Here is a 24,075-nt window from a genome sequence, read left to right as displayed (position 1 = left end):
TAATCCTGGGGTGGAACAATTGCCAAAAAATTGCAGATCTACAAGCTCACAATGCGCTGCAACGCGACGCGTTGTGAGCTTGTAGATCGGCAATTTCTTGGAAAAGACCGTTGAAAAAGAGTGAAAGAAAGACTGTATCAAGTATGTATATTATAAGTACCTTTTACCAATTATAGAGGGTTTAAGTGGTACCAGATATGCAGCTCGGCAAATAAAAGGTGAACTGATCCCAGTGCATGACGGAGGACGATATCACGATAAATTAAATCTCCAAGATACAATTATTGTGGGTGTTTTTTATCACAATAAACGATAATATCGCTTATCGTCCCATCCCTTAGCGTGAGACAGCTTGATGTCACCCCCTGGACATGACGCTAGTATGTCACAGGGACTCCCAATCCAACCCTTGTTACTGAGTCTGGGTCCCATTTTTCTCTGTCTTTGGTATGACCTGGCCGGGGATCGAACCCCAACCTCCCAGTCTCAGGGCAGAGTTTATACAATAGCTGTTGCTGTTGTTCTACTCTTGTCCCTAGTTGGGCTTTACATGGGATTAAAACATACAGCTTTCATTATCAGAAAACCACAATAGACTGTTGATATGGAAGTGGTACAGAAGTCAAAATAATAAACAATGCACAATAATTTGTATAGTGCAAATTTGCACTATACTATTTAGCTAAAGATGAGTAAAGCTCTGATTTTGCGCAAGATTATCATTTTGATAACATATTTGGATCTCAAGAGATGATGATAGAGAAAACAAATTTATTTTATCTATCTGTCTCTATTCATTTGACTGTCTGCTCTGCACACCCTTTCGTTGTGGTTACACATAATAAGGGTAATAATAATAATAATAATAATAATAATAATAATTTTAGCACTTTTCTTAGTACCCAAAGTTGCTTTATAAAAATAAAAAAAACTTTATTAGGAGAGATATTTAAAAGGCATGAATTATATATACTTGGTTGTGAGCTTGTAGATCATCTGTTTTTGGTATCAGACATGGTCTATATAGGCCCAAGTATAAATCAAGCATGAGTTTTTTCGTCGTCTCTTTTATCATTTGGGAGGGTTTGGTGTAGGTCGCTCTGACCTTCTTGGCACTTGATACAAGCAAGCTCATAGCAAGAGGAGTGTGTTTGTAAAGATTCAATGTTCTTGTTGTGCCTGCAGCATAACTGCCGGTTACACCCTGAGACGGTCCTGTCCTGGTGGACCATCGGCGTAGGCCCAAATACACCTCACAACACTTCACGCCATGGAGCTTCCGCTCACTTAAAGTTATAGAATTATTGAATGCTTTAACCTGTGAAAAATAGCAGATATACAAGCTCACAGCGCGGCACCGAGTGCCGCGCTGCGAGCTTGTAGATCTGCTATTTTTGAAAAAGTCTTGAAAATGGGTGCAAATCTTTGATATATGTATTTTCAAAGCGAACGTTTGTAACTCAAATTTTGCTTCTGGGGGGTCCCTGAAACTAGATATTTTGAGATGGGGGTCCGTGGCCAAATACATTTCATTTTGGGGGTCCTTCACATGAAAAGGTTTTAGAACCACTGACATAGTAGTCTCTCAAGAACAGACTAACTGAGCTCCAGTTAAGTGAAAAGGACCTTTTCTTTGACGATGGCTAGCCAGATTGCTGACATAGAAACAGGTTTTTCAAAAATAGCAGATCTACGAGCTCACAGCACGGCACTCGGTGCCGCGCTGTGAGCTTGTATATCTGCTCTTTTTCAATAGTTAAAGCATAACATAATAATACACTATAATGTGTACCCGTTCTAAATGGGTTAAAGGGCAACTTTGACAATTTTTAACCAGAATCCTATTGTATGGCTGTATACAGGACGGATATAGTTGGGGAAAAAAACAAGAACAACCAAATGTGTTTTACGCAGGCTGTTGTGGTTTTTCAACTGTGTTTTAGCCACAGAACACATGGGGAAGTGCTAAGTCAGATCTTCACATCTTCCTGCAAAGTGGCCCTTTAAGTTAAGGTTAGCACCTACTAAAGTCTGACAAACCCTGCTAGAACAGCATGGACTTCCCCTGCACCGTCAACTCCAGACTCTTTAACGTTCTAAGTAATCCATCTTTGCATGGTTATTATAGAGAAATACCTCAGTCTGACTCCTGTCTGTAGGTTCTTTGAAGTCTTGTTTGTTTCTGACATAACTCTAGAATGAAAACCTGGACCCAGTCACCTTGTTTTGTCTGCTGTAACAGAATTACCCAACCCCACCCTTGTCCACAAAAGCACCTGTTAAGCATGTTATTCTGAGGCCTAACGTCGCCACCTGCTGGTGATATTGACAATCTACACCTATATTCACACAGCCCTATGCCACAACTCAACTCTAGTATGTTCCAGAGTTTGCTCAACAAGCCCATGTCTAAACACCGCACATAAAGCCAGCCACACACTGAAGACAAAGCCGCACAACACTCAATAGATGCCCTCTAACTGCTCGCTGGTATTGTCAAGTCCCTGTTGTTTCGGCGTCGGGCTTTGTTTCATCAATGTGTCCTCTTGTTTTGTGTCGGACTCTTCACAGGCCATGTACACTTGAGTGAATGCCCATCGAGCGACTGTTTTAGAGGGAGAAGAAAAAAAGAGCAAATTTATGTCTGTAAAATGGTGCGTGTGACTGCGTGCTTGTTTTTTGTAACCGATTGCTGACACGGCAGTGGCACTGGAAAAACGATACATGGAAGTTGGATGGAGGAAAATAGCCAGGCAGGCTGGTTCCCTCCCTGTGACGTAGGTCTGTTTACGACGATACGATGATAGTAGCCGAGCCCCCGTTTTGGACACAGCCCAGGGGGGTTTTAGCAGGTCAACCCTGCATCTGTGGACACAAGGGAAGCCCGGGGGGCTTTATGACAGAACCCCACGCTATTGATCAGATAGAGGAGGGCTAAAACCCATGGATGGGATAGGGAGGTGGAGCAGGAGGGGGGAGCGGGAGGGCACACGGCTGGCATTCCAGGAGATCAGCCCCCCCCACACCAGGCTGTGTGTACTCTGTCCCCAATCACAACAGAGGACAGAGCTGTCACACACACACGAACACGGCGTGAGAGCTGGCGCTCATGAAACCACCTGCCATAAGAGTGAAAACATCAACACATTGTGTGATGGACACGGTGCTGTAAAGGCACTGGCTCTCTACGGCGGGTCTAGGGTGCACCCAAATGGATGCTGATGGGTCCGTAACCATAATGGTTAGTTCCATTTGGACTCTCTCAGAGTTAAATGAACACTGAGGATTTCACAGTGCAGATGGGGTCCCAGGGATAGAATGTTTTATCCAACCTGTGGCAACATGCATATTAAACTGGGGGTTCCTGAAATGAAAAAGGTTGAGAATTACTGCTGTATAAAAAATTGCAGATATACATGCTCAATCTACAGATCTACAAGCGAGCTTGTAGATCTGCTATTTTTGAAAAAGTCGTGAAAATGTGTGCAAATCTTTGAATATATGTATTTTCAAAGCGAACGTTTGTAACTCAAATTTTGCTTTTGGGGGGTCCCTGGAACCTGTGGCAACATGCATATTAAACTGGGGGTTCCTGAAATGAAAAAGGTTAAGAATTACTGCTGTATGGGAAGTCAACAGGCTTAGCTGCCTTTCCATCCGAATGGAGATAATGTTCCGCCCGTTGTAACGTTTGGTGTAATTACGTAGGTGACTGTGTGTGTTATAGAGTAAAGTTCTCAATCCGTATTTATGCAGAAAATGAGGTCAGTGTAGAGGAAATGGGTTTTAAACTGTGGGCTATTTGGTTAAAAAGCTGTGATGAGCTGGGGAGATCAATGATGGGGCTATAACAAGTAAAACTCCCACCTCCCCTCAACAACTATTGTCAAAGTGCCCTTGATCAAGGCATTAAACCCCCAGCTGCTCGGGTGGAAAACGGTGCAAAACTGCGGAGGTAAAGGGCAGCTCCCGGGCGTGTGGCAACGAGTGCAACCGTTACCCCAGGGCGGCGCTATAAATAAAGTGTTATTAGCAACCGTTACCCCAGGGCGGCGCTATAAATAAAGTGTTATTAGTCAACTTGCCCGGGTAAATAAGGGTTAGAAGACGAGAAACCTGTAATTGAGGCCGGTTAGACAAAACAATTCCACGGCTATAGTATTAAGCTTGAGAGTGCTAATTATAAATCATTGTCATGTCTGCCCGGAGTTCTGTTGGCCCTTCCATCTGCTTTACTGTAGTCATTGTTTCACTGTCTCTGGCGGGCAGAACCCGGGTTCAAGGATAGAGACACTGGCATGGCGGGCAGAGTGAATGTGAGCCGAGTCTGGGCAGAAGCCATGCCCTGCTGAAAGGCTTCCAGACTTTACTCCCGCGGATGGTCATTAGTATACAGAGTTACGAGAGCCACAGACGGCAGTGGTGAAGTCATTTTGTGTATAAGCATTAATCAGGTCATTTACTTCAGTGGTGTGTTGGGGCCATCTAGTGGTAACTGAGACATATGTTGTGCATCCTGTTACAGAGGCAAAATGACAGGGACTATCCCTGTTCAAGAGATGACTCTTAACTACTAAAGCCCTATTTTCTATAGCCAATCTACATGCTCAAAATGAGTTTGGAGATCTGCAATTGCTTGTGCCATTTCTGAAACTTTTTGGAAACCATAATATATTGAAACTTTTGTACCCTTTGCTTTTCAGCCTGTGAGGAGGCAGTCACTAACAGCGCCATCACCTAACACCATCTCCTGGGAAGAATATATCTCTGCTGAGAATGGAAAGTATGTGTCTTCATTCTTAATACAAACATAAATGATTAACATTCACTATATTTATCAAACCAGGAAATGCTGACATTTTGTCTACTAAAGGTTGACAAAATATGTTTTCTTTTTTTAGCGATTCATCCACATTAATTTAAACTGGTGTTTATGTTTATGGTACATCCATTCCCCACAGAACTTGAATAAACGCAGCGATAAAGCGGCATATTTAAAAACAAAGTCTATTTTTCACAGCGAATGTAATCATCCACCTACAGTATATGCATGATATCGTGGGGCGGCATAGCTCAGGGGTAGAGAAACCGTAGAGAAACCGTTATTAGAGCACAAAGGGTTCCCAGTTCGAATCCGGGCTTCCCCTGAGTTAATGTCGAAGAGTCCTTGGGCAAGACTCTGAACCACTAATTGCTCCCGGTGAGCAGGTTGGTGCCTTGCATGGTTTCCTCTGCCACCGGTGTATGAATGTGTGCGTGAATGGGTGAATGTAATGCACAATCTATGTAAAGCGCTTTGGATAGAAGCGCTATATAAATGCACCATTTACCATTTATCGTAGTGGTCGTTTGCCTTGCTCCAGGTGTGTAAGGAAGGACCTTACAAGTCCTAATTATTAAACTTGTGTCATTAGCCATTAGCCAGTCATAAGCCATCTACATACAAAAATACTTAATTGTACCATCCTTGTGAAATCCTTTTTTTCTATTTACTGTTTATCTGAAATAACTGCAACAGTACCATTTCCTAGACTATTAAATGAATAACAATTACTAATTCCAAGACATAACAAAAGAAAAAGGCCCAAATTGCATGTTAACAATGGCTGCTCTTGCAGGATAAAAGCATAAACACATTTTCTTTTGTTATTTCTCTTGAAAGAAATCATGTTGTAAATCAATGGGATGATTATTTGGGTCATTTTATACCCATGGCGTGATGGTGCAAAAATCGGGAATTTAATGGATTGGGTTTGTTTGTTTCTTGTCAGAGCACCTCATCTAGGGAGAGAGCTGGTATGCAAAGAGAGCAAGAAGAACTTCAAGGCCACCGTAGCCATGAGTCAAGACTTCCCTCTCGGCATTGAATCGTGAGTGTACCGTTTTCTACATATCTTTTCTTAAGTAAAGTTCATGGATTATTTTGACAGAGATGGACAGAATCTTAGCCTCCGCAGTCTATGAAGTCATTTGTTATGTATTGGGAAGGTTGGGGTACATGTGAATTGTTTTGTATATAATATCTTCCATGCACACAACAGTGATAACATACACTTGAACGTTTAGCGTTCTAAATATTTTTTATATTTTATTCTACTTCCTGTCTTAGAAGATAACCGTAACTACTTAATATATCACTATATCAGGGGTCTTCAACGTTTTCAGGCCAATGACCCCTTTGTTGAGAGAGAAAGAGATGAAGCGGGGACCCCCACAACTTTTTCATAGATTCCATATAGTTTCATTGTTTGACAGCACGATCATCAGTGTATTTTAGATTCATGTCAATTTGTGTTTTCAGATAACCATGTGAATTGTCAATACTTAATCAACTTGAACTTTCACTCTTTACTTAGTCTGCTCTTTTTCCCTCTACACCAAACCTCTTGCCGAAAATAGCCAATCTACAGGCTCACAACGCCAAAGGCTTGTAGATCAGCTATTTTTGGCTAAAGTTCTCAGAGTATGGACACTAGGGTTTAAATGGTTAATGTAAAAAAGGAGAAAAAAGTTTCTCACACAAAGATTTGGAGGACTCACCGTAGTAAGTCTGAGGACCCTTGCCCTATATACTTTGTTCGGTTATTAGGCTCTATGCATATACGCCATTTTGTTCTACTTCCGGGTGTCTTTCGACTTCCTTCACAGGTGTTACTGATGATATTAATGAAGGCTCTGTTTGATTTATTGTACAGTGGTTCTTTAATTTCAAGGACACCCATAACTCTATACAAATGGAAGCAAATGGACCCACACGGGTCCATTTGATTTTTGACATTTGTACACTGTCAGAGTTACACACCTGTATGGGGACATTTGGAACCCACTCAAGGACACTTTGAGACCCACTGGTGTAACGGAGTGTTTCCAGTGAGCCAACATGCACGATATCAGCACCCTGACTCTGTTTGACCAGAATGGAACAGACCCTTCATTAGTATCATCGGTAACACCTGTGAAGGAAGTCGAAAGACACCCGGAAGTAGAACAAAATGGTGTATATGCATATAGCCTAAATTCTTAAAGTGTCAAATCACAACAAGTTGTTTCAATTTCACTTCACATGTAAAGCAGAGACCTGTCAGTATCCGACCCTGAGCAAGCAATTTGCTTGTTGTACAATGAATAATGAAAATACAAGTTCTACAACATCACAACATGTTGCCATGCGAGGCATTGTAGATCTACTATTTTTCCTTTTTAAAAAACAAAGCCAATTTTTCTACAACATCACAACATGTTGCCATGCGAGGCGTTGTAGATCTACTATTTTTCCTTTTAAAAAAAACAAATTTAAATTTGTATTTTTTTGTATCTTTCTTGAAAATGTTTCACCTATAATGATGTGCCAAAAATAGGGACATCAGGATACAAGTTGTTAAAGTGGCAGCGTCCTGCAGAGACATAACCAGTATAACATGAACGTGTGTATTCCCTGTTGGCTGTGCTCCTGCTCAGGTTATTAAACGTCCTGGAGGTGATCGCCCCCTTCAAGCACTTTAACAAACTCAGGGAGTTTGTGCAGATGAAGCTGCCCCCTGGCTTTCCTGTCAAACTCGGTATGTAACCGGCTACTCTGCATGCTTGTTTGAGTACACATGGACATCATTATTACATGCTCTCTACCAACCAAATCTCTTCGCTGTAAATAGTCGCGCTACTAGCTCTAAACCCATCACATTACGAACTGTTTGTTGGTATGTGTTGTTTTGTTTTCATATGGAATAGGTTGGTGCTTGTATGTATGTTTTTAAGGCCTTCTCTCCTAATGTAGGGTTCTGTTTGTTGGTATGTGTTTTGTTTTCATGTGGGGACTGCGGATGAAATTTAGCATTCTTGCTAAGTCCGGTGTATTTACACTGCATTTGTGTAGTGTTCATTAATATGCATTGTCCCGTCGAAATAAACAAATAAAGTAAAGTAAATTAAAGTAAAGTAACTTTCTGCCTATTATATAACATGCCTAGAATAAGAATGCTAGGTTTCATGTGGTTAAAATGCTAGTTCTATTTCAGGTTCTAATTCCTCTCACATTGGGTGACAAAGGCCTTAAATTGGTCTTCATTAGTTTACGTCTTCATTTACCTTTCCTTACTGTTTCAGTAAGGAAAGGTGATTGAGAGAAGTTCAACAACGTTGGATGCTGGATTGGACCACAAAGTGGCGGGACAGAATTGTAGTAGTGATGGGCATTTCCAGGTGGCAGACGCTCACGTAGTTGAGGACCTAGTGGTCTTTATGCAAAGCGGGTGGGTAGTCGCCATCTGCTTTTATCCAATTACACATAAGAATCTCCGGTGGGTGGCGAACCAGCACAGCAGGTGACACATACAGTGGCAGGGACAGAGTGACAACATAGAGCTCTGATTGGTGAGAGCCTGAAAGGACCTAGAACCAATCCCTCCCCATTCTGGTGCCCCGACGTTGCCACCTGCTTTCTAGACATGTGACCGATAAATGTCTAAACCCTTTTTCACACAATGTTTCTGATGCTTTTCCTCGCCCCCTGCAGACATCCCAGTGTTTCCTACAATCACGGCCACGGTGACATTTCAAGAGTTCCGCTACGACGAGTTTGAGGAGTCCATTTTCACCGTCCCCAACGAATACAAAGAGGACCCCAGCCGCTTCCCTGACCTTTAAACTCTGGCTAAAGGCAAGCCGCCGCTATGCTCCGAAACAGATTGTATCTGATGCAAAATGACGATGTTTAACACGGCATAGTCCACTGGGGCTGTAACTTTGTCATTTTATATTGTATACAAGGTGTTTTTGGAGCTGCGTAATATTGCATATTCAATAATATGCTTTCACTTTGGATTTCTCTCAACCCCGGGGCAGGGCGGATAACTACATCCATTGGGCATCTTGGAGTCTGAAGATCTCCCCTTTGAAAGGGCATTGAATTTAACACGGGTTATGAACGAACAGAGGAATGAGAGGAAAGCATGAGGGTTTTTAAATGGAAAGAGAATGGATTTCTGTGGCTGTTAATGTCTGTAAGTATGTATGTAATGTTTATAAAGGGATTGTGTCGGACTGACGTGTAGTAAAGCACTGTAAAGTTACCGTGTCTGGGATGTTAACCACTGAACTCTATTTACTTCATCGTACGGCAAAAATAGACGACCTACAAGCTTGTAGATCTGCTATTTTCACTATTTTTGAAAATGTATTTTTTAATTTTATTTTCCCAAAATAGGGACGCCAGGGTTAAAGTGGTTAAAAAGGGATTCTGTTGAAGTTGACAACGCCTAATGGTCAATCATCTTAAAATCAACATGTGGTCTTGGAGCTAGGCCATAGCAACAAGTAAAATAAATACTTGTGTTTTCTATGTGTAATGAGTATTATCCAGAACTTGGTGGCAAACGCCGCACTTCTGGGCACTAACTAGATTCACTACAGCAACCCAGTTCTGGAGCTGACGCAGGCAGAACGGGTGGGACCTGTGCTGCCACTTGATAAACCGTCACTAAGTGCTGCATTTGAATACTCATATTATCAGAGAATCAGGGCTATGAAAGTAATCTCAAGAAACACTACGAATCTGAATGGTACTGCAAGAAAGTCTTCTCTTTCGTTTGACTGTGTGTGTGTGTATTTGTGGCATTATAAGTTAATATGTCTTAGCCTTTTTTTCTTATCCTACCTTTGTAAACCATGTAAGAAACTGTACAAACCATCTAAATGAAACCTGACACAAAAGTCGTGGTTAGTGAGTGAAAGAATGAATGATTAAAGTACAATGTTTTGCCATTTTTACAGGCTTTTCCCTCCCAGTTTGCGCAATGTGTAAATACAACTGTTTTATGAGTTTTTATCCGTTTCAATTTTATTTGTTTTCTGATTTTTCTTATTCTCTGTGTTGGTGGACCTATGGTGTCCTCTGTAAGAAGAAAAGCTGTGGAAATGTGTGCGTAAAGCTTTGTGGGAGTTGATCAAATGGGTCCCTGGATTGGCATCATGGTGGCAGTAGCCATTTTGTACATAGTTATGTGCTGGTAAAACAAACTAAAAAGAAATAATAACCTACTTTCTCCAACAGTTTTTCCACCTCATTTTAGTAGCCTGTACACCCCCCTTTCCCTCAAATGTATGAAACAACTATTCGTTTCCGAGCACAAGAGCACAGAGGTTCAACTCATTCTGTAGAATGCTGCAACGTGCTGTTCTGGCAGGTAGAGCTTCTTTATATCGCTTAAGATTGCTTCGTTATTGTTATTGGCAAACTATTTGGTTTTGATCTAAAAAGGTATTATGCTGAACGTCACTAAACCTGGCTGTCAGTTAGGGGGGGAAATAAATTGACTACACAGATGTGGTGCCGTTTCTTCTTGGTGCCAGGCCTTTAAAGTGTGGAACAATGTGCTTATTGGTATCCATATTAAACATCAAACGTAGCCAAATAGAGTAGCTTTTTTTTTTTATATTCTCTACTTGTCGCTAGTGCAACCAATGGAAGTGTTCCGCCTCTCCTGTGTACGATCTACACTACAGGTTATGACTTGAACTTCTTGGACATTTACATGTATTCTGTTTTCTTGCATCATGCCAGTTGTACAGCAAGAACCCTTGTTTAAGCCTGCCACACTATTTTCATATAAAAATTTACTAAAATAAAAAAAAACACGTACCTAAATTGACATTGTATTTTATGAATTATATTAGGTTTCTTTGTACATCACTGAAGAATATCAATCACAATAGCTGAGTAAAGAGGCCATCTGGTAAACAGAAGGTTGCGGTTTCGAACCTTGCCCGCTAAAGCTGGTTGCACACTGCTGCGTTTCTACGTTGCGTTTTGGAAATCCGAAATCCGCAATAACATTTTTCAGGCCAAGTAGAGCGAGCGAGCAAGGGACCCATTGGTGACAGTTGCGAAAATCAGAAAAATCAACCCTGGTCCGAAAATAAATACGAAACGGGCAGCAGTGTGCAAACGTGATTGACATAATGTGTTTTTATTTACGTGCTCCGAAATTCGCTTCGATATTCGGCAGAAAAAAACGCAGCAGTGTGCAAAAACCTTAAGTCTGTGTTAGTGCCCCTGAGCAAGACACTGTACTTCCCCACTGCTCCTTCAGAATAGGCCTGTGTAATGGGGCAAGTGGAAGCTGGTGTTCTGTTACAGAGTGGTAGCATTATTTGTGTCCGCCTTAAACATTTTCCAAACTTGGGACCAAGTTCTGAGAGACTGGTTGGAGCAATAGGCTTTCTTCCAGAGATATACAGGCAGGATTTGCACAACAGTACCACAGATTGAGCTGCAAAGTTGTAGGACCCATTAAGTTTCCCAACTTTGAGTAGTTTAGTTAGCATTGGTAAAAAATGCTGAATGCTGACAAATTTCACATGAGCACATTTTCAGCAGTGGTGGAAAAGGTACTCATACCAATCAATACTACAATGTAGAAATACTGTTACCAGTTGAAGTCATCTTAAAATGTAAAATCTTTTGAAAATGGCAGCTCTACAAGCTTTGCAAACTTGTAGAATTGCAGATGTTTTCAAAATCAAGTAACAATTGGAGTAAAAGGACTTGACAAAATAGCAACAAATACCCTGCAACTACTTTTTGATATGACCTGGCCTAGCGGAATTATCTGTGGCATAATTAAATGTCTTCACCAGGCAATCAGTGGAATTTTGAAAGCATAATCACAAAACAAAGTTCATTTGACCCATTTTATTATAGACTTTCCTTTGTAAAACATGTTGCAGACAAGGTTTGTCAATGTTGTAATCCATTAACACTTGATTCAATCTACAGGAATATGAGAAAGGCTGGAGTGTTACAGCAGGACTGAAATGAAAAGGTTACAGTTCCATACCAATAGAACAACTAGCCCCCAAACAGCAAAACAAGCTGAACCGCACCAAATACAAAATGATGCTCATTTATAACCAATTATGCCATGGTGCATGACAGTACCACATTATTTTTCAGCGAGCGCCACCGGTGTGTGACAAAGTATAAATTAGGCGTTATGTAGTTAACAGTCTGAATGTACAATTTGGGTCCAAAACCTGGCCGTATGCTTAAAATATAATGTACACCATTTCAAAAGGCAGGACAACAAACTTCTAAATGTCAGGATGGCTAAAATATTCAAAAGAAACCGATTGTTACAAAGAAAACATTCAACAAGCTCTTCAATGTAAAGTACAACAATGGGACAATTTAATACCATGTTTTTCTTTTCTTTTTTCAGATGTTCTTCCCCCACCCCTCCTCATACTCGTTAACCCCCTTTTCCTTAAAAAAAATGTTTACTGTTCTTTCCTACACATGCTTGCTAGATTCTCTGTCCAATACAGAGGTAATTTGACTCCCCCCAAACAGTGCCATTTCTCTAATGCCTGATCTATACTTCGTTGTGTGTGTGTGTCATGCACCTACATCCTACACGCTTGCAGCATGACACGATTGGCTATTTCTCCACATCACCCACAACTAAGTATAACTCAGGCTTATGAGAAACAGAGGGGGAAGGGATAGAAAGATTAAAATGCAAAAATGAATACTGTACACCCTCCTCCTTCAGTTAAGACTACAATTTAATTCTCACTTCCTGGGACCAGGCACTAAAGAAAGCATGGTTCTCAAAGTGGGGTCCAGGGACCCTCGGGATTCCAAATGGAACCTTACAGGTTAACTCAGAGTACAAACGGAATCAAATTGAGTTGGTACTCTCCGAGCTATGGGGGGGGTCATTGAAATAAAGGTTTTGGTGAGAACCACTGATGTAGCCTAACGTTAAATCTTAAAAATGACAAAAAGGACAGTGTAGCTAGTGTTGTTGAGTACTAATGTATTCGTTGTCAGTCGCTCATCTCCATGTCCTCTTGGTGGTGGTCGTCTGAACCGTTCAGCTTAGACTTCTTGGGGACGTCTACCTCAGGCCTCTCCGACTCGTCCTGGTTTTGCGGGGATGAGGCAGAGTCCCCAGAGTCGCTCTTCTGCTCATCGTCTTCGTCCTCCTCCGCCGCTCGCTCCTTTTCGCTGTCATAGCCTTGCTCCTCTTCGTCATAGTCCCTGGTCACCTGCAGCGACAGCTTAAGAGGGTTAGTGTTGGTAAGTGCACATATCGTCGCTGATGGGTGTAAGACTTGTATATCAAACTTACTTTTCAGGGAAAATTTTGTGTTGTGTTCCAAATGCAGTTATTTAGTCACAAGCTCAAGTAATGACAATTAACGTCAATAATACTAAACACATTTTTACCAATGAATTTCCAAAACTTTTCCAGAATATTTAATCCAATTTCCAGGACTATATAACAATAATTCAGTGCATTAACGAGTCACTTAAATGACCAAAAATAAACTGTGCACGCTGCGAACGGTGCACGCTGCAAACGGACCGTGGAGCGCATGCGGATCGTGCATGATGGACACGCATGTGCCCACGTCAAATATTAAATGTAGGCCTATTAAGTCCAGTAGACATGATGAGAGAGAGCATATGCTGTGTTTTAAAGAGGGAGAGTGGTTAGTCCTCATCCCTTAGATTTATTTTTATATAGTATGTAAGAAAGCTAAGAGGGAAGGCGTAGATGGAGCAATTCATAACCAATTTTCAAAAATTGCTTTCCATGGCCATCTCTGAACCTTTGTCTACTTTCTTACCTTCTTCACGTTCTACTTTTTCCTAAGTGATGGCTTTGAACTTTTCAAAGCACTAAAGACAGTTAGAGAAGAATTGTCAAATTGACGTCATCCACATTATTCATTTGCTTAAAAAACCTGGGCTCTTTATTAGAGTGTTAATGTCAAAGGGCAGTTAAAGTTAAAATCAGATCATTCATTGGTTTTTGGTAAGGTTCTCTGAAATGGCGTTTCTGGGTGTACTGGCACCAGTGGCCAGTGGTTCTTAAAGTCAAGGGGTCCTTGAGCGGGTATTAAGAGGATATTAAGCAAAATTGCTTAATATCATAAAAACCTGTTTAACAACGTTAAACCTATTTTATACATCAGCATACAACAGACAGCAGGTATTTAGATGAGAGCGACTATTGTGAATATGAACAGTGTGGAATCTGTGGATAATAATAAGATAAGAAAATTGTGTCGGGGAAGTCGATTTATGGAGTCAAAAACAATGCATGCTGTAGCAATTTTTTCCAGGACCTTCCAGGACCCTTGATCAATTCCAAAACTTTTCCAGTACTGGAAAAATATTTTTCTAATTTCAAAATATTTCCAGGAATTTCATGACCGTGGGAACCCTGACTAAAATATCTAAAAGGAATACATGTGCAGACCAGGGCAGGAATTTCAGGGAGGCCATGAAGGCCATGGCTGTCGTTGCCCCTCAGTTTGGCCTTGTGCCCCTCAAAATAATGCCATGCCATGAGGCCACAGTGGCCTTAATGCCCCAGCTGACCACTTTCTTTCTTGTCATGTAGACACCAGTGTCTCTTTCTTATATGTAGACACCAGTGTCTTTTTTGATATCCAAAAGTCAGTAACTTTGATTGGCGCATGGCTGAGCATGGATCACATTGTAAATATACCATAATTTATTTCAATGCAGATAGTTTAAATCACATTTAACCCTTAAATTGATTCTGTCAATGGACTCAAATCTTGTTTTATTTGATGGCCTTCCTGCCCTGGCATTTGGCGTTTGTGCCCTCTAAAAATGGACAACATCAAAGGCCAAGTGGCCTTGCCCCTAAAAAGACAAAATTCTAGGCCTGGTGCAGACTAAACGGCACTCCATAAAACACAGGAAAATAACACAGTCCCAAAATCATGAAAATAAAAACCAACCTTAACATCTCCTTTCTCGCTGTCAGACTTGCGGTCGCGGTCTCTCTCCTTCTCTTTCTTCTTCTTACTGGTGGAGCGTTCTCGTTCATCTCTGCTGCGGTCCCTGTCCTCCTTCCTGTCTCTGTCGCGTTCCTTCTCCCTCTCCTTGTCCTTCTTCTTCTCCTTCTTGTGACTTTGGATGTGACGAGAAACGATTAGAATCGACTTAATGACTGATGATTACTTACTTTGTTCTTAACACATTGACGTGATTATAAAAGCCTAATCTCCATTAAGAATAATACATTAACCCATTTAGAAAGGGTACACATTATTGTGTATCATTATTTTATGCTTTAACTATTGAAAAATAGCAGATATACAAGCTCACAGCGCGGCACCGAGTGCCGCGCTGTGAGCTTGTAATCTGCTATTTTTGAAAAATCGTGAAAATTAGAATTTTGACCCGATTCTATAAGTGTCTTTTGAATCCTTCAAAGATTTTTTGAAAAACCCATGTTTCTATGTCAGCAATCTGGCTAGCCATCATCAAAGAAAAGGTCCTTTTCACTTAAATGGAGCTCAGTTAGTCTGTTCTTGAGAGACTACTGTGTCAGTGGTTCTCAAACCTTTTCATGTCAAGGACCACCTAAATGATATTTATTTGGCCACAGACCCCCCCATCTCAAAATATTTAGTTCCAGTGACCCCCCAGAAGCAAAATTTGAGTTACAATCGTTCGCTTTGAAAATACATATATATTCAAAGATTTGCACACATTTTCACGACTTTTTCAAAAATAGCAGATCTACAAGCTCGCAGCGCGGCACTCGGTGCCGCGCTGTGAGCTTGTATGTCAGCTATTTTTCACTGGTTAAAGCATTCAATAATTCCTAGGCCTAAATGGGTTAAAATAAGGTAATGTACAACAAACATGTCTCCCTGCTATTCCTTGGAGCTATAACACAGGATGGAGGGTGTTCTCACCGTCTAGGAGAGGGAGATCTGGACAGCTTCCTCTTTGGGGAGCGCGAGGCACTGCGGCTCCGCTTGCGTCTCCTGTTTAGAGTGTATTTAAAAAATAAAGAGAAAACACAATTGTGATTAGTCATGTTCATTCCCCCGGTCATGTTCATATTTACACAGCGGTGGAAGAAGTACTAGTAGATGTTTTACCACCCTATAAAATACTCTAAATGTACTTAAGTTACTTTCCACCGCTGCATTACATACAATACATTATCTATCACTTTGGGCTAATTCATACTTCGACAAGCCTTTTGACAGACGTAATTGCAACAAAAAGGGACTCATTTTCAAATGGAGGACAATGTGGCTTCAGTGGAGTAGTTGTGCATTAATCTTTAAGACCGCATTACCGGCTGATGCTTCGAGACCTCCGGGCACTGCTGTAACTCTTGGGCGGTGTTTTCGAGCGTTTCTTAGACTTCTCCTCCTTCCTCCTGTCCCTAAACAGTAGAAGAGATGAACATGGGAAAATATAATGAGCGTCTAAAGTAAAACACAGTTTCTCAAGTGCTGTAGTGAAATAGTTAGATCACCCCCCCCCCCCCCCCCCCCCAAATGGCTGAGGGAAAATCAAAATCAAAATTATAAGTAAATGAATAAGCTGCACTTGAGATCACACTGAGGTAAAGGCAATATGGAGATGCTTTGGGTATAAGTTATGTGCAACTGTAGCAGGTGTTGAAAAACATGACGGTCAGCAAAATATGTCAAGTAATGGTTTCACTGCTAGAAGCAGGAAAATAAAAAGGGACACTAGGGCTGTCACGATGAAAACATTTAACTTTTGTTTTGCCATTGAATTACATTTCTGTTTGCCTATTGGGCTTTGTAAACAACAAATACACAGGGCAGATATGACAAGTAAGAAATTACTGACATATTTAGATCTACAAGCTTACATAGATTGAAACGATTATGCAAAAATAATTGCGATTATCTCAAATAATTGCGATCATGTAATAATTGTGCCCAGCCTGAGGGAGGCTGACCTGGATCTGCTGCGGCGGGGCCTGTCTCTGGAGTGAGACCTCCTCCTGCCTCCTCCCCGAGGGCTCTTGGACCTCCTCCTGCTCCTGGAGTGGGACCTTCGGCGGGACCTGCTCTTCGACCGCCTGTACACACAAGGAGAAAGTCAGTACCTCCAGTTCATTCAGATTTTGGAAGGTTTCCCAAACAGTGGGTTGGATAAATATACTCCCCCCCCCCTTTGTTTCCTACATTAAAATTAACAAAAAAAGAATAAAAGTATCACAACTTTTCATCAAAACAGTGAAAATAGCATATCCACAAGCTTGTGGATCTACTATTTTCACTAGTTTCACAAATTTCTAATTTCCCTTTTGGGTCTTGAGCTAAACTATTTGGGAGCCACTGTCCTAGCAGACAGATTACCAATGTTTTGATATTTGTGTGCAGTGCATGCATGTGCAGGCAATGCATATTCTAATCAATTAGAATGTTTTTATTTGATTATTTAACTTCAACGCAAATAATATAAAAAAGATACTTAATGAATATTATCTACGATGGGGGTAGCTGAAATAACTACTTTATTTAAACACTTAAGCCCTATTAAAAAAGAAAAACTCAGATCAAAGCATATCTACAAAAAGACATTTTTGGCAAAGATTGCTTGCGTGGCTAAATAATTCTGGACACATTGGCTGCATACCGATATTGTAAAAAAAAATCTAAAAATAATCAAAGAATAATAATCAAATGACATGTCGGAACATCGATCTGGTCCTACTGATATTCAACACCCATTAGACATAGCACTGTGACCACATTGTCAGACATTGTGTGTTCACTCCAGACATTAGTGGGAGACATCCCTCGCATTGTTGATGTCGTTAGCCAAGAGACAGCACTTCCCAGTGAGTAGCACTTAACGCCATGTGTTCACCTCTTTTATTAGCCGCTCCATTTTCAAAAGGCCACTTCACTTAATATTCATATACAGGTGCTCACACCAGAATCTTGCATACATTATTCCTTTCACTTCTGTTAGGCAGAAATATTTGAACCTGTCGGTCAGCTGTCGTGACCTCCCATAATCCTGTGGGCACCTTTTTATTTAACAAATACCTACCTAGCAAGAAAACATCAATTATTTTTGAATATACAGTAGCTCATCTACAAGGTCATCAAGCTTGTAGATATTCTTTTGATAACCTTTTGGCCGTCTAAAATGTCATGCTGAGTGAGTAGATGCTTGGATAAATTGCTTGGTTGTGGCTCTTGTTGCTAAGCGACTACTGAATACACATCTAAACAATGGCTCTCCTGCTCTGAATTAAATAACCAAAATATTTTAAACCTCCAGTGCTAAGAACATGCAAAGCACTTGGAGCTGACAAGATCGTGTACCAACATGTTCTGTACATTAAAACAAACAAAAATGAATGCCCTTGTTTACCTGTGTTTGGAGCGAGACCTGGACCTCCTGCGCCTCGACCTGGACCGGGAGCGGGAATGTTTGCTTCGCTTATCATCCTTCTTGTCTGCAAAGAAAACATAAAAAAAGTATGAGCTACCATTCGATAGAATGTATCAACACAGGATGGACACGTTGGCTAATGTGGTGATCGAACATATGCTACCGGATTGTCTCCCTAACCTGCAGAACAGCCGGAACAATGTACAATTTGGATACCTCATGCTTGGTTCAGCAAATCAATACACCAGCAAAAGAAACACGGTGGGTGTACTTACTCCCTGGTTCAATAGCTGCAGAGATGAGTGACTGCGCCTCACGCACTCTCTTCATGGCCTCCTCAATCTCCTTGTTCGAAGAATCAGCTTTTATTCCTGGGTTCATGTTTAGTCCAGCTGCCATGGGATTTAACCTGCAAGGACATTAATGGATTAAGTTATTCATTCACAGATGGCTGAGTGCTTATCAACAAAGATACATGAGTTCTGTGCTTCAAATACTGGAGAACTGGTTTTCTTACTTCATGGATGGATCCATGGATTGCATGAGCTTCAGGAAGTCGGCTGAAAATTGCTGAGGAGAGATGGGTCGATTATCGATATATTATCGATTTGAAACAAGATTTAACAGAAATACTCTGGTGAATGCAGTTAAATCAAGTCCTTACCTGGGGGTTCATGTTATGGCCTTGCATTCCCATGGCAGCCATTTGTTCCATGCTCATGTTGGGACCTCCGAAAGGCGTCCCTCCCATCTGGAACATCAGGCAGTCAAGATTAGGATTCTTGATTGAACGAAGGCAAAGGTTTGTTTTAATGATTGATTGAATATTTTATTAGACAAAAATGGAGAACAGTACAGTACAAGTATAGTTTCAAGGGAAGTTGTCAAGGAATTCCACACCTGGGTGGCAGTGTTGTAGAAGGAGAATTTACCCATATTTGTCTTACAGGTTTATATTATCAGATCGTTGTGTGCACTCCCTCTGGTGTTGTGGCTGTGGGTGTCGCTAACTAAGTGTGTCTCAGATTCTACAGCACGCACATAATGCAGTTGTCACTCAGGCCGTCCTTCAGTACATTATTTTATCATCACAGACCAGAAGCACACCGTAATGAAAGTTTGAGGGTTTTTAATGAAATTAATAATGGACACATAATAATGAATGAATAACATCATTTCTAATGGAAAGGTAGCGGTAAAGGCATGCAATGCTCATAACCCACTACAGGGACATGACCCCAAGCTCACAACATGTCATAATGCAAATGTTGTGAGCTTGTTAATTGGCTATTTTAGCCATTAGTTGTGCGACAAAGTGCATACCACATAAGGCTTAAGTGCAGTGGTAGACAGTCAAGCAGAAACTCACCGATGCCATAGGATTTGGCGTTGGGAGAAGGCCTCCACCTGGCATCATTCCTGCCACAGCATTGGCTGGAGCTAGCAGCGACAGAGCTTTAGTCTCATCAGGAATAACTCCTGGAGAAAGAGAACAAATAATCAGTTCATATCTAAAACCCTTATACACAACACTCAGACAAGACTTACTGTACAGACAGGTCACCTGAGTCTAACTACTCTTACCACCAGAGAGAAAAAGAGAGATGCAGCAAAAGAAAATACATTCCACTTTGTCTTGTCTGTAAATGTTGCTCCCTAACCATTTTTTCCTCCTCCTTCCAAAATAGTAACAATTTCAGAAAGTAGCAGCTATGATTTTCATAAGTCACAATACACACTGCCAAGATTTTATCACCTGTACTTGTTTTTTAAGTCATGAACCAAACGTAAGCGAGCACAGCCGGTTGTCCAGTGGGGTGTGCTCTCAACTTTCATTAGATGTTTTATGAACAAGCGACTCGCGTCGGCTGCTTCGCTATAAAGCACACAAAAAACATCGAGATACAAAAAAACAAAGTTCATAATTTGGTTGTAGACAAGTAGGGTACATTTAATCACTTATGGTGCATCACTTACCATTACCATACAGAAAAAGTGGAACCATATATTCCCTTTTCTGGACTTTTGCTGGGGGCTACATTTGTAGGAGCTCACCACAGCACTTACATTAGCCACAATATAGTAGTGCTATCCATGTTATTATAGCACGGTTACATTTGGGGGGCAACAGTAACTTGCTACAAACAGGAAACAAAATCAAGGATACATAGCATTGAAGAGATCATATCAAGTAAGGACTATTGCGAGCAAAAGCCTTGATAGAATCGTGATAATTGTGGCCAATGCTGAGAAATAAAACACAGAACAGTACAAATGAAAAGGGAAAATCTTATGGAGATGATCCATGGTTGAGCAATCTGAAAGTAGTCTAATTGAATTTGCAAATCTAACAACTTATATGTCCATGGAGAGAGAGAGAGACACACACACACACATACATACACACATAGACAAACATACAAACAAACACCATACACTCGCACACAACAGACAACACTTGAGAAACAGGATAAGGCTGCAGAAGACAAAACTGTTGGTGGCATTTTCAGCAGGGCCTGGTATATAGGGCTGGCTGAACCAGGAAAAAGAACTGTAAAACACAACAACAAAAAGAAACACCACCGTTAAATGTCAAATTCACTCAACCCTTTGAGAGTTATGTGTGGAGAGGAGCAATAAAAAGCATAATTCACTGCAACATCAAGCAGAGGCTTTTAATATTACTTCTACCTCTGATATGTTAGCGCAAATTTGGGAACAGAAACACACTAAATCTGTGTACAATGTTAATATATGGCTAGGGCGAATTTGTTGTGGATAAAAATGAAAAGAGAGCTTAGCATGAGTGGATATCATCAATAGCTAAAGTGTGTGTGCTGCTGATACTTTTCCAGAGCACCTGCTGGCAATGACTTCCACATCTATTCTAGCATGCATAACCAATCAGTTCATGTAACTTACATGCTTTTGCAATTTTCTTACATACCCACTGATTTAAGTCAAATTTGGAAGTGTAACAAATAGTTTGTTTTCAAAACTTCTTCATTCCAGATTCCTGCATCCTTTTTTATTTAAGGTTATTGTATGGCTAATCTTTTAATTAAAAGATGCCTTGAACAAAGAGAGAGAGAGAAAAGAGAGTTAATATTTTACGGCATAACAACAGTGAGAAGGGGCTTGCGAGCCTGGGTGCGATTAATTTTTCTAATCTCCTGGCGGCAGCAGAGGACCATTTCAGCCAGCAAGGAAGGGGCTCTCTGCAAATGCCTTGTCCACTACGAAAACCACAACACAAATCACAGAGAGAGAGGTTTACAAAAAAAGGCTAGATTGTATGACACGGGAACACATACATTTCCCCATTACATCCCTATAGCTATCAAGCAATGTGAAGCTTTGATAGATTTTGCATTCAACTTTGAATCAGTGAGACTAATTCACAAGTGGCAGTGTCTGTGTAGCCCTATCAAAATGTGTCTACACATCGTGTTGTGCCTGTCCTACACAGTAAAGCTAGAGGCAAGAATGAAAACAGAAACCCACCTTCAGCAAACGGGACGACAATTAGGGCCCTGTCCACGAAGACAGTGTTCGTCAGATGCTGGGACACACCCACTGACTCGGACTCATGGAACTTTACAAAACAGACACGTGAAGTCACAGGCAAGGGAGAGTCACTGGAAGAAAATACAAACATGTTGTGCAAAGAATACAAACAGAGGGATTTCCGACATGCCTTCACTCTGAAGCGGAACACAAATGTTGGGTTTGTCTCCCCAGTAAAATCTTGCAGCTCATAACATTCTAATCTCTAGCTGGGGACAGAAATGGTCTGGACAGTGTGTCTTACATTTCCTACCTGTACCGACGCCAGGTGTAATTTGAAGAGTGAAAAACGACAAAGCACAGACAATTCAATCAATTAGCTTCTGCTACAAGGAACTACAATATGGCGTTTCAGGTCAGTTGGCTTAGCTTCTGACCTACTAGGGTCTGGAGGAGGATCATTGAATTTTGGCATCAGCAAAGCAACTTTACATTTTACCATTAACGTTACGGTGAATGCATGTGTGAGGATTTATATATCAAGTTGAAAAACTTGGATCTTGTCTTTACAGTTAGCATCTCCCCTGCATAGATTAACCTGATAAATAGCTAAATAATATGTTATCACATAGTAGCATATTTATCCTCGAGTTGTCTAAGGAGTCAAAAGTGTAGTTACTAGTTAGTACAATGCTGTCGCTTGCTGAAATGAACAAATATTACAAGCTTACAGGCAGTGGTGTAAAGTTTACATTAAGTAAACATTTACTTAAGTACTGTAATTAAGTAAAATTTGTAGGTATTTTGTACTTTACTGGAGTATTTCCAATTATTTTACTTCTACTCCACTACATCTCGGATCCAAATAACTCCACTACATTAGTTACTAATTACTTTGTAGATTTTGATTATTATTAGTAACATACATAACCACTTCAGCTCTATATGCATTTTATACAAGCTTGTAGTTGTAGATCTGCTATTTTTGATTAGATTGTATACAGTTGAAAACTTGTAATGGGACACTCTACAAGAGTACTTTTACTTTAATTACATTTAGATGGAATTACTTTTACTAAAGTACATTTTGAATTGCGAGCTTTTACATTGCAGTATTGATACTTTTACGTCTTAAGTACACCATTTGAGTGCGTTTTTTTCCCACCACTGCTTACAAGCTAGATCTGTTCCATTCTATTCAGGCGAGTTTGACCGCGCCAGGCCTCCCTCCTCCTGAACACAACACAGCGGCCCTGGCCTGTGTGTTATAGCCCTCGCTCCCTGGCTCAAAACCACTACTCACTCTGGAGGAAACAACTTGAGCTCCTCGATGTTCCCCAGGAAGCCGAACAGAATCCTCATCTGCTCCGAGGTCGTTGAGGGGGACACATTGGTCACCTGGATCACGTTGGTGTGGACGCTCATCTTGGCGAGCTGCTTATTGTTAGCAAGCAAGCTAGCACGGTAGCCCAGCTAGCTAAACCGCTAGCTCGTACAGCGGTACGGTCTGTTTTTTAATCCACTAATAACGACACGACGGTGGGTCAAAATTACTCAAGAGGATCTCAAATTCACTATTGCAAGCAAATAGATGCCGCTGGTCGTCAAGCACGAGCGAAAAGCATGTTTGTGCGTGGTTTAGAGATGGACTAGTGTAGCTCTACCGCGGCGCGACCATCAACAAGATGCAACAATGAACAACAGTAACACTAACCACCCCCACCAGGGTTACCACACAAGGAAACACAATGGTGAGTTCCGTTTTTTGACTCCAGAATAAAAACCGATACTAGCGTTCTGACGTTGACAATTCTAAAAATTACAAATGAAACGAAACGAAATTCAATAAAAAATAGCAGTGGTCCAGTGGAGACGTGTTTTGTATTCTCCAGGAGGATGGTTGATTCCAGTTTTGATACAAGGGTGTAATGTATGTTGTGTGTGGGCCGGGGCTTGTGGTAACTAACTGAACTACTGAAGGTACTAAACTGAAACTAAAACTAAGTAAAAAAAAAATAGAAAAAAAGTAATAGCCTATGGACGTTTTTACTTTATTACTTATTGTTTGTTTTCCCCTTATTTCCAGGACCACAATGGAAACAAGCCCCAAGATACACTACACCTCCAAGATACCCATGTAGCCTACCTGACAAACTACTTCTTAAAGGTCAAGGATGTTCATGATCACAACACCAGAGGCAGCTCCACTAATCATCATCAACGTAGATTTAACACTGCTACACCATCAACATGTGGAACGCCCTTCCACAAGCCTTAAAGGAGTGCAAATCCCTAGCCTCCTTCAAAATCGGTATGAAAAGTCACCTTCAGGCGGCTGGTTG

At 40.9% G+C, this 24,075-nt stretch overlaps 2 protein-coding genes across 3 annotated transcripts in view; one reads left to right on the top strand and one right to left on the bottom strand.

Moving 5' to 3' along the window:
• The window catches only part of LOC308283677 (ankyrin repeat domain-containing protein 13C-like), a 52,842-nt gene extending 42,284 nt beyond the window's left edge, over window positions 1-10,558 (top strand). The window contains exons 10-13 of the mRNA XM_080724146.1: window positions 4,704-4,783; window positions 5,772-5,870; window positions 7,459-7,559; window positions 8,513-10,558. Of these exons, the coding sequence (XP_080580272.1) occupies window positions 4,704-4,783; window positions 5,772-5,870; window positions 7,459-7,559; window positions 8,513-8,643 (411 nt within the window). The 3' untranslated portion in view covers window positions 8,644-10,558. The remainder of the gene's footprint in view (window positions 1-4,703; window positions 4,784-5,771; window positions 5,871-7,458; window positions 7,560-8,512) is intronic.
• A 1,116-nt stretch (window positions 10,559-11,674) lies between these two features.
• LOC308290985 (uncharacterized protein) lies at window positions 11,675-23,426 on the bottom strand. Of its 2 annotated transcripts, none has more exons than XM_080732898.1 (12): window positions 23,037-23,426; window positions 21,731-21,864; window positions 19,596-19,705; window positions 18,891-19,007; window positions 18,744-18,796; window positions 18,502-18,635; window positions 18,206-18,290; window positions 16,776-16,898; window positions 16,137-16,226; window positions 15,745-15,816; window positions 14,779-14,950; window positions 11,675-13,047 (listed from the first exon to the last, which is right to left on the bottom strand). In XM_080732898.1, the coding sequence occupies exons 1-12, from the start codon at window positions 23,156-23,158 to the stop codon at window positions 12,826-12,828; spliced, it is 1,434 nt and encodes a 477-aa protein (XP_080589024.1). In that variant the 5' UTR covers window positions 23,159-23,426; the 3' UTR covers window positions 11,675-12,825. The 2 variants fall into 2 exon arrangements, with proteins under 2 accessions (XP_080589024.1, XP_080589025.1); XM_080732899.1 differs by having other exon boundaries at window positions 18,891-18,977.
• Window positions 23,427-24,075: the final 649 nt, after the last annotated feature.

Source organism: Nannobrachium achirus, assembly GCF_963921795.1.
Source record: "Nannobrachium achirus genome assembly, chromosome: 1".
Taxonomy (NCBI): Eukaryota; Metazoa; Chordata; class Actinopteri; order Myctophiformes; family Myctophidae; genus Nannobrachium; species Nannobrachium achirus.
This window is presented reverse-complemented; position numbering and strand designations above follow the sequence as displayed.

Coding starts and splice junctions, on each gene's coding strand:
- LOC308290985 (XM_080732898.1), bottom strand. CDS start 23,158: ATGAGCGTCCACACCAACGTGATCCAGGTGACCAATGTGTCCCCCTCA. Junction 18,797..18,890: donor GCCATAACATGAACCCCCAG/GTAAGGACTTGA, acceptor ATCTCTCCTCAG/CAATTTTCAGCCGACTTCCT. Junction 15,817..16,136: donor AGGTCTCGAAGCATCAGCCG/GTAATGCGGTCT, acceptor CACTCTAAACAG/GAGACGCAAGCGGAGCCGCA.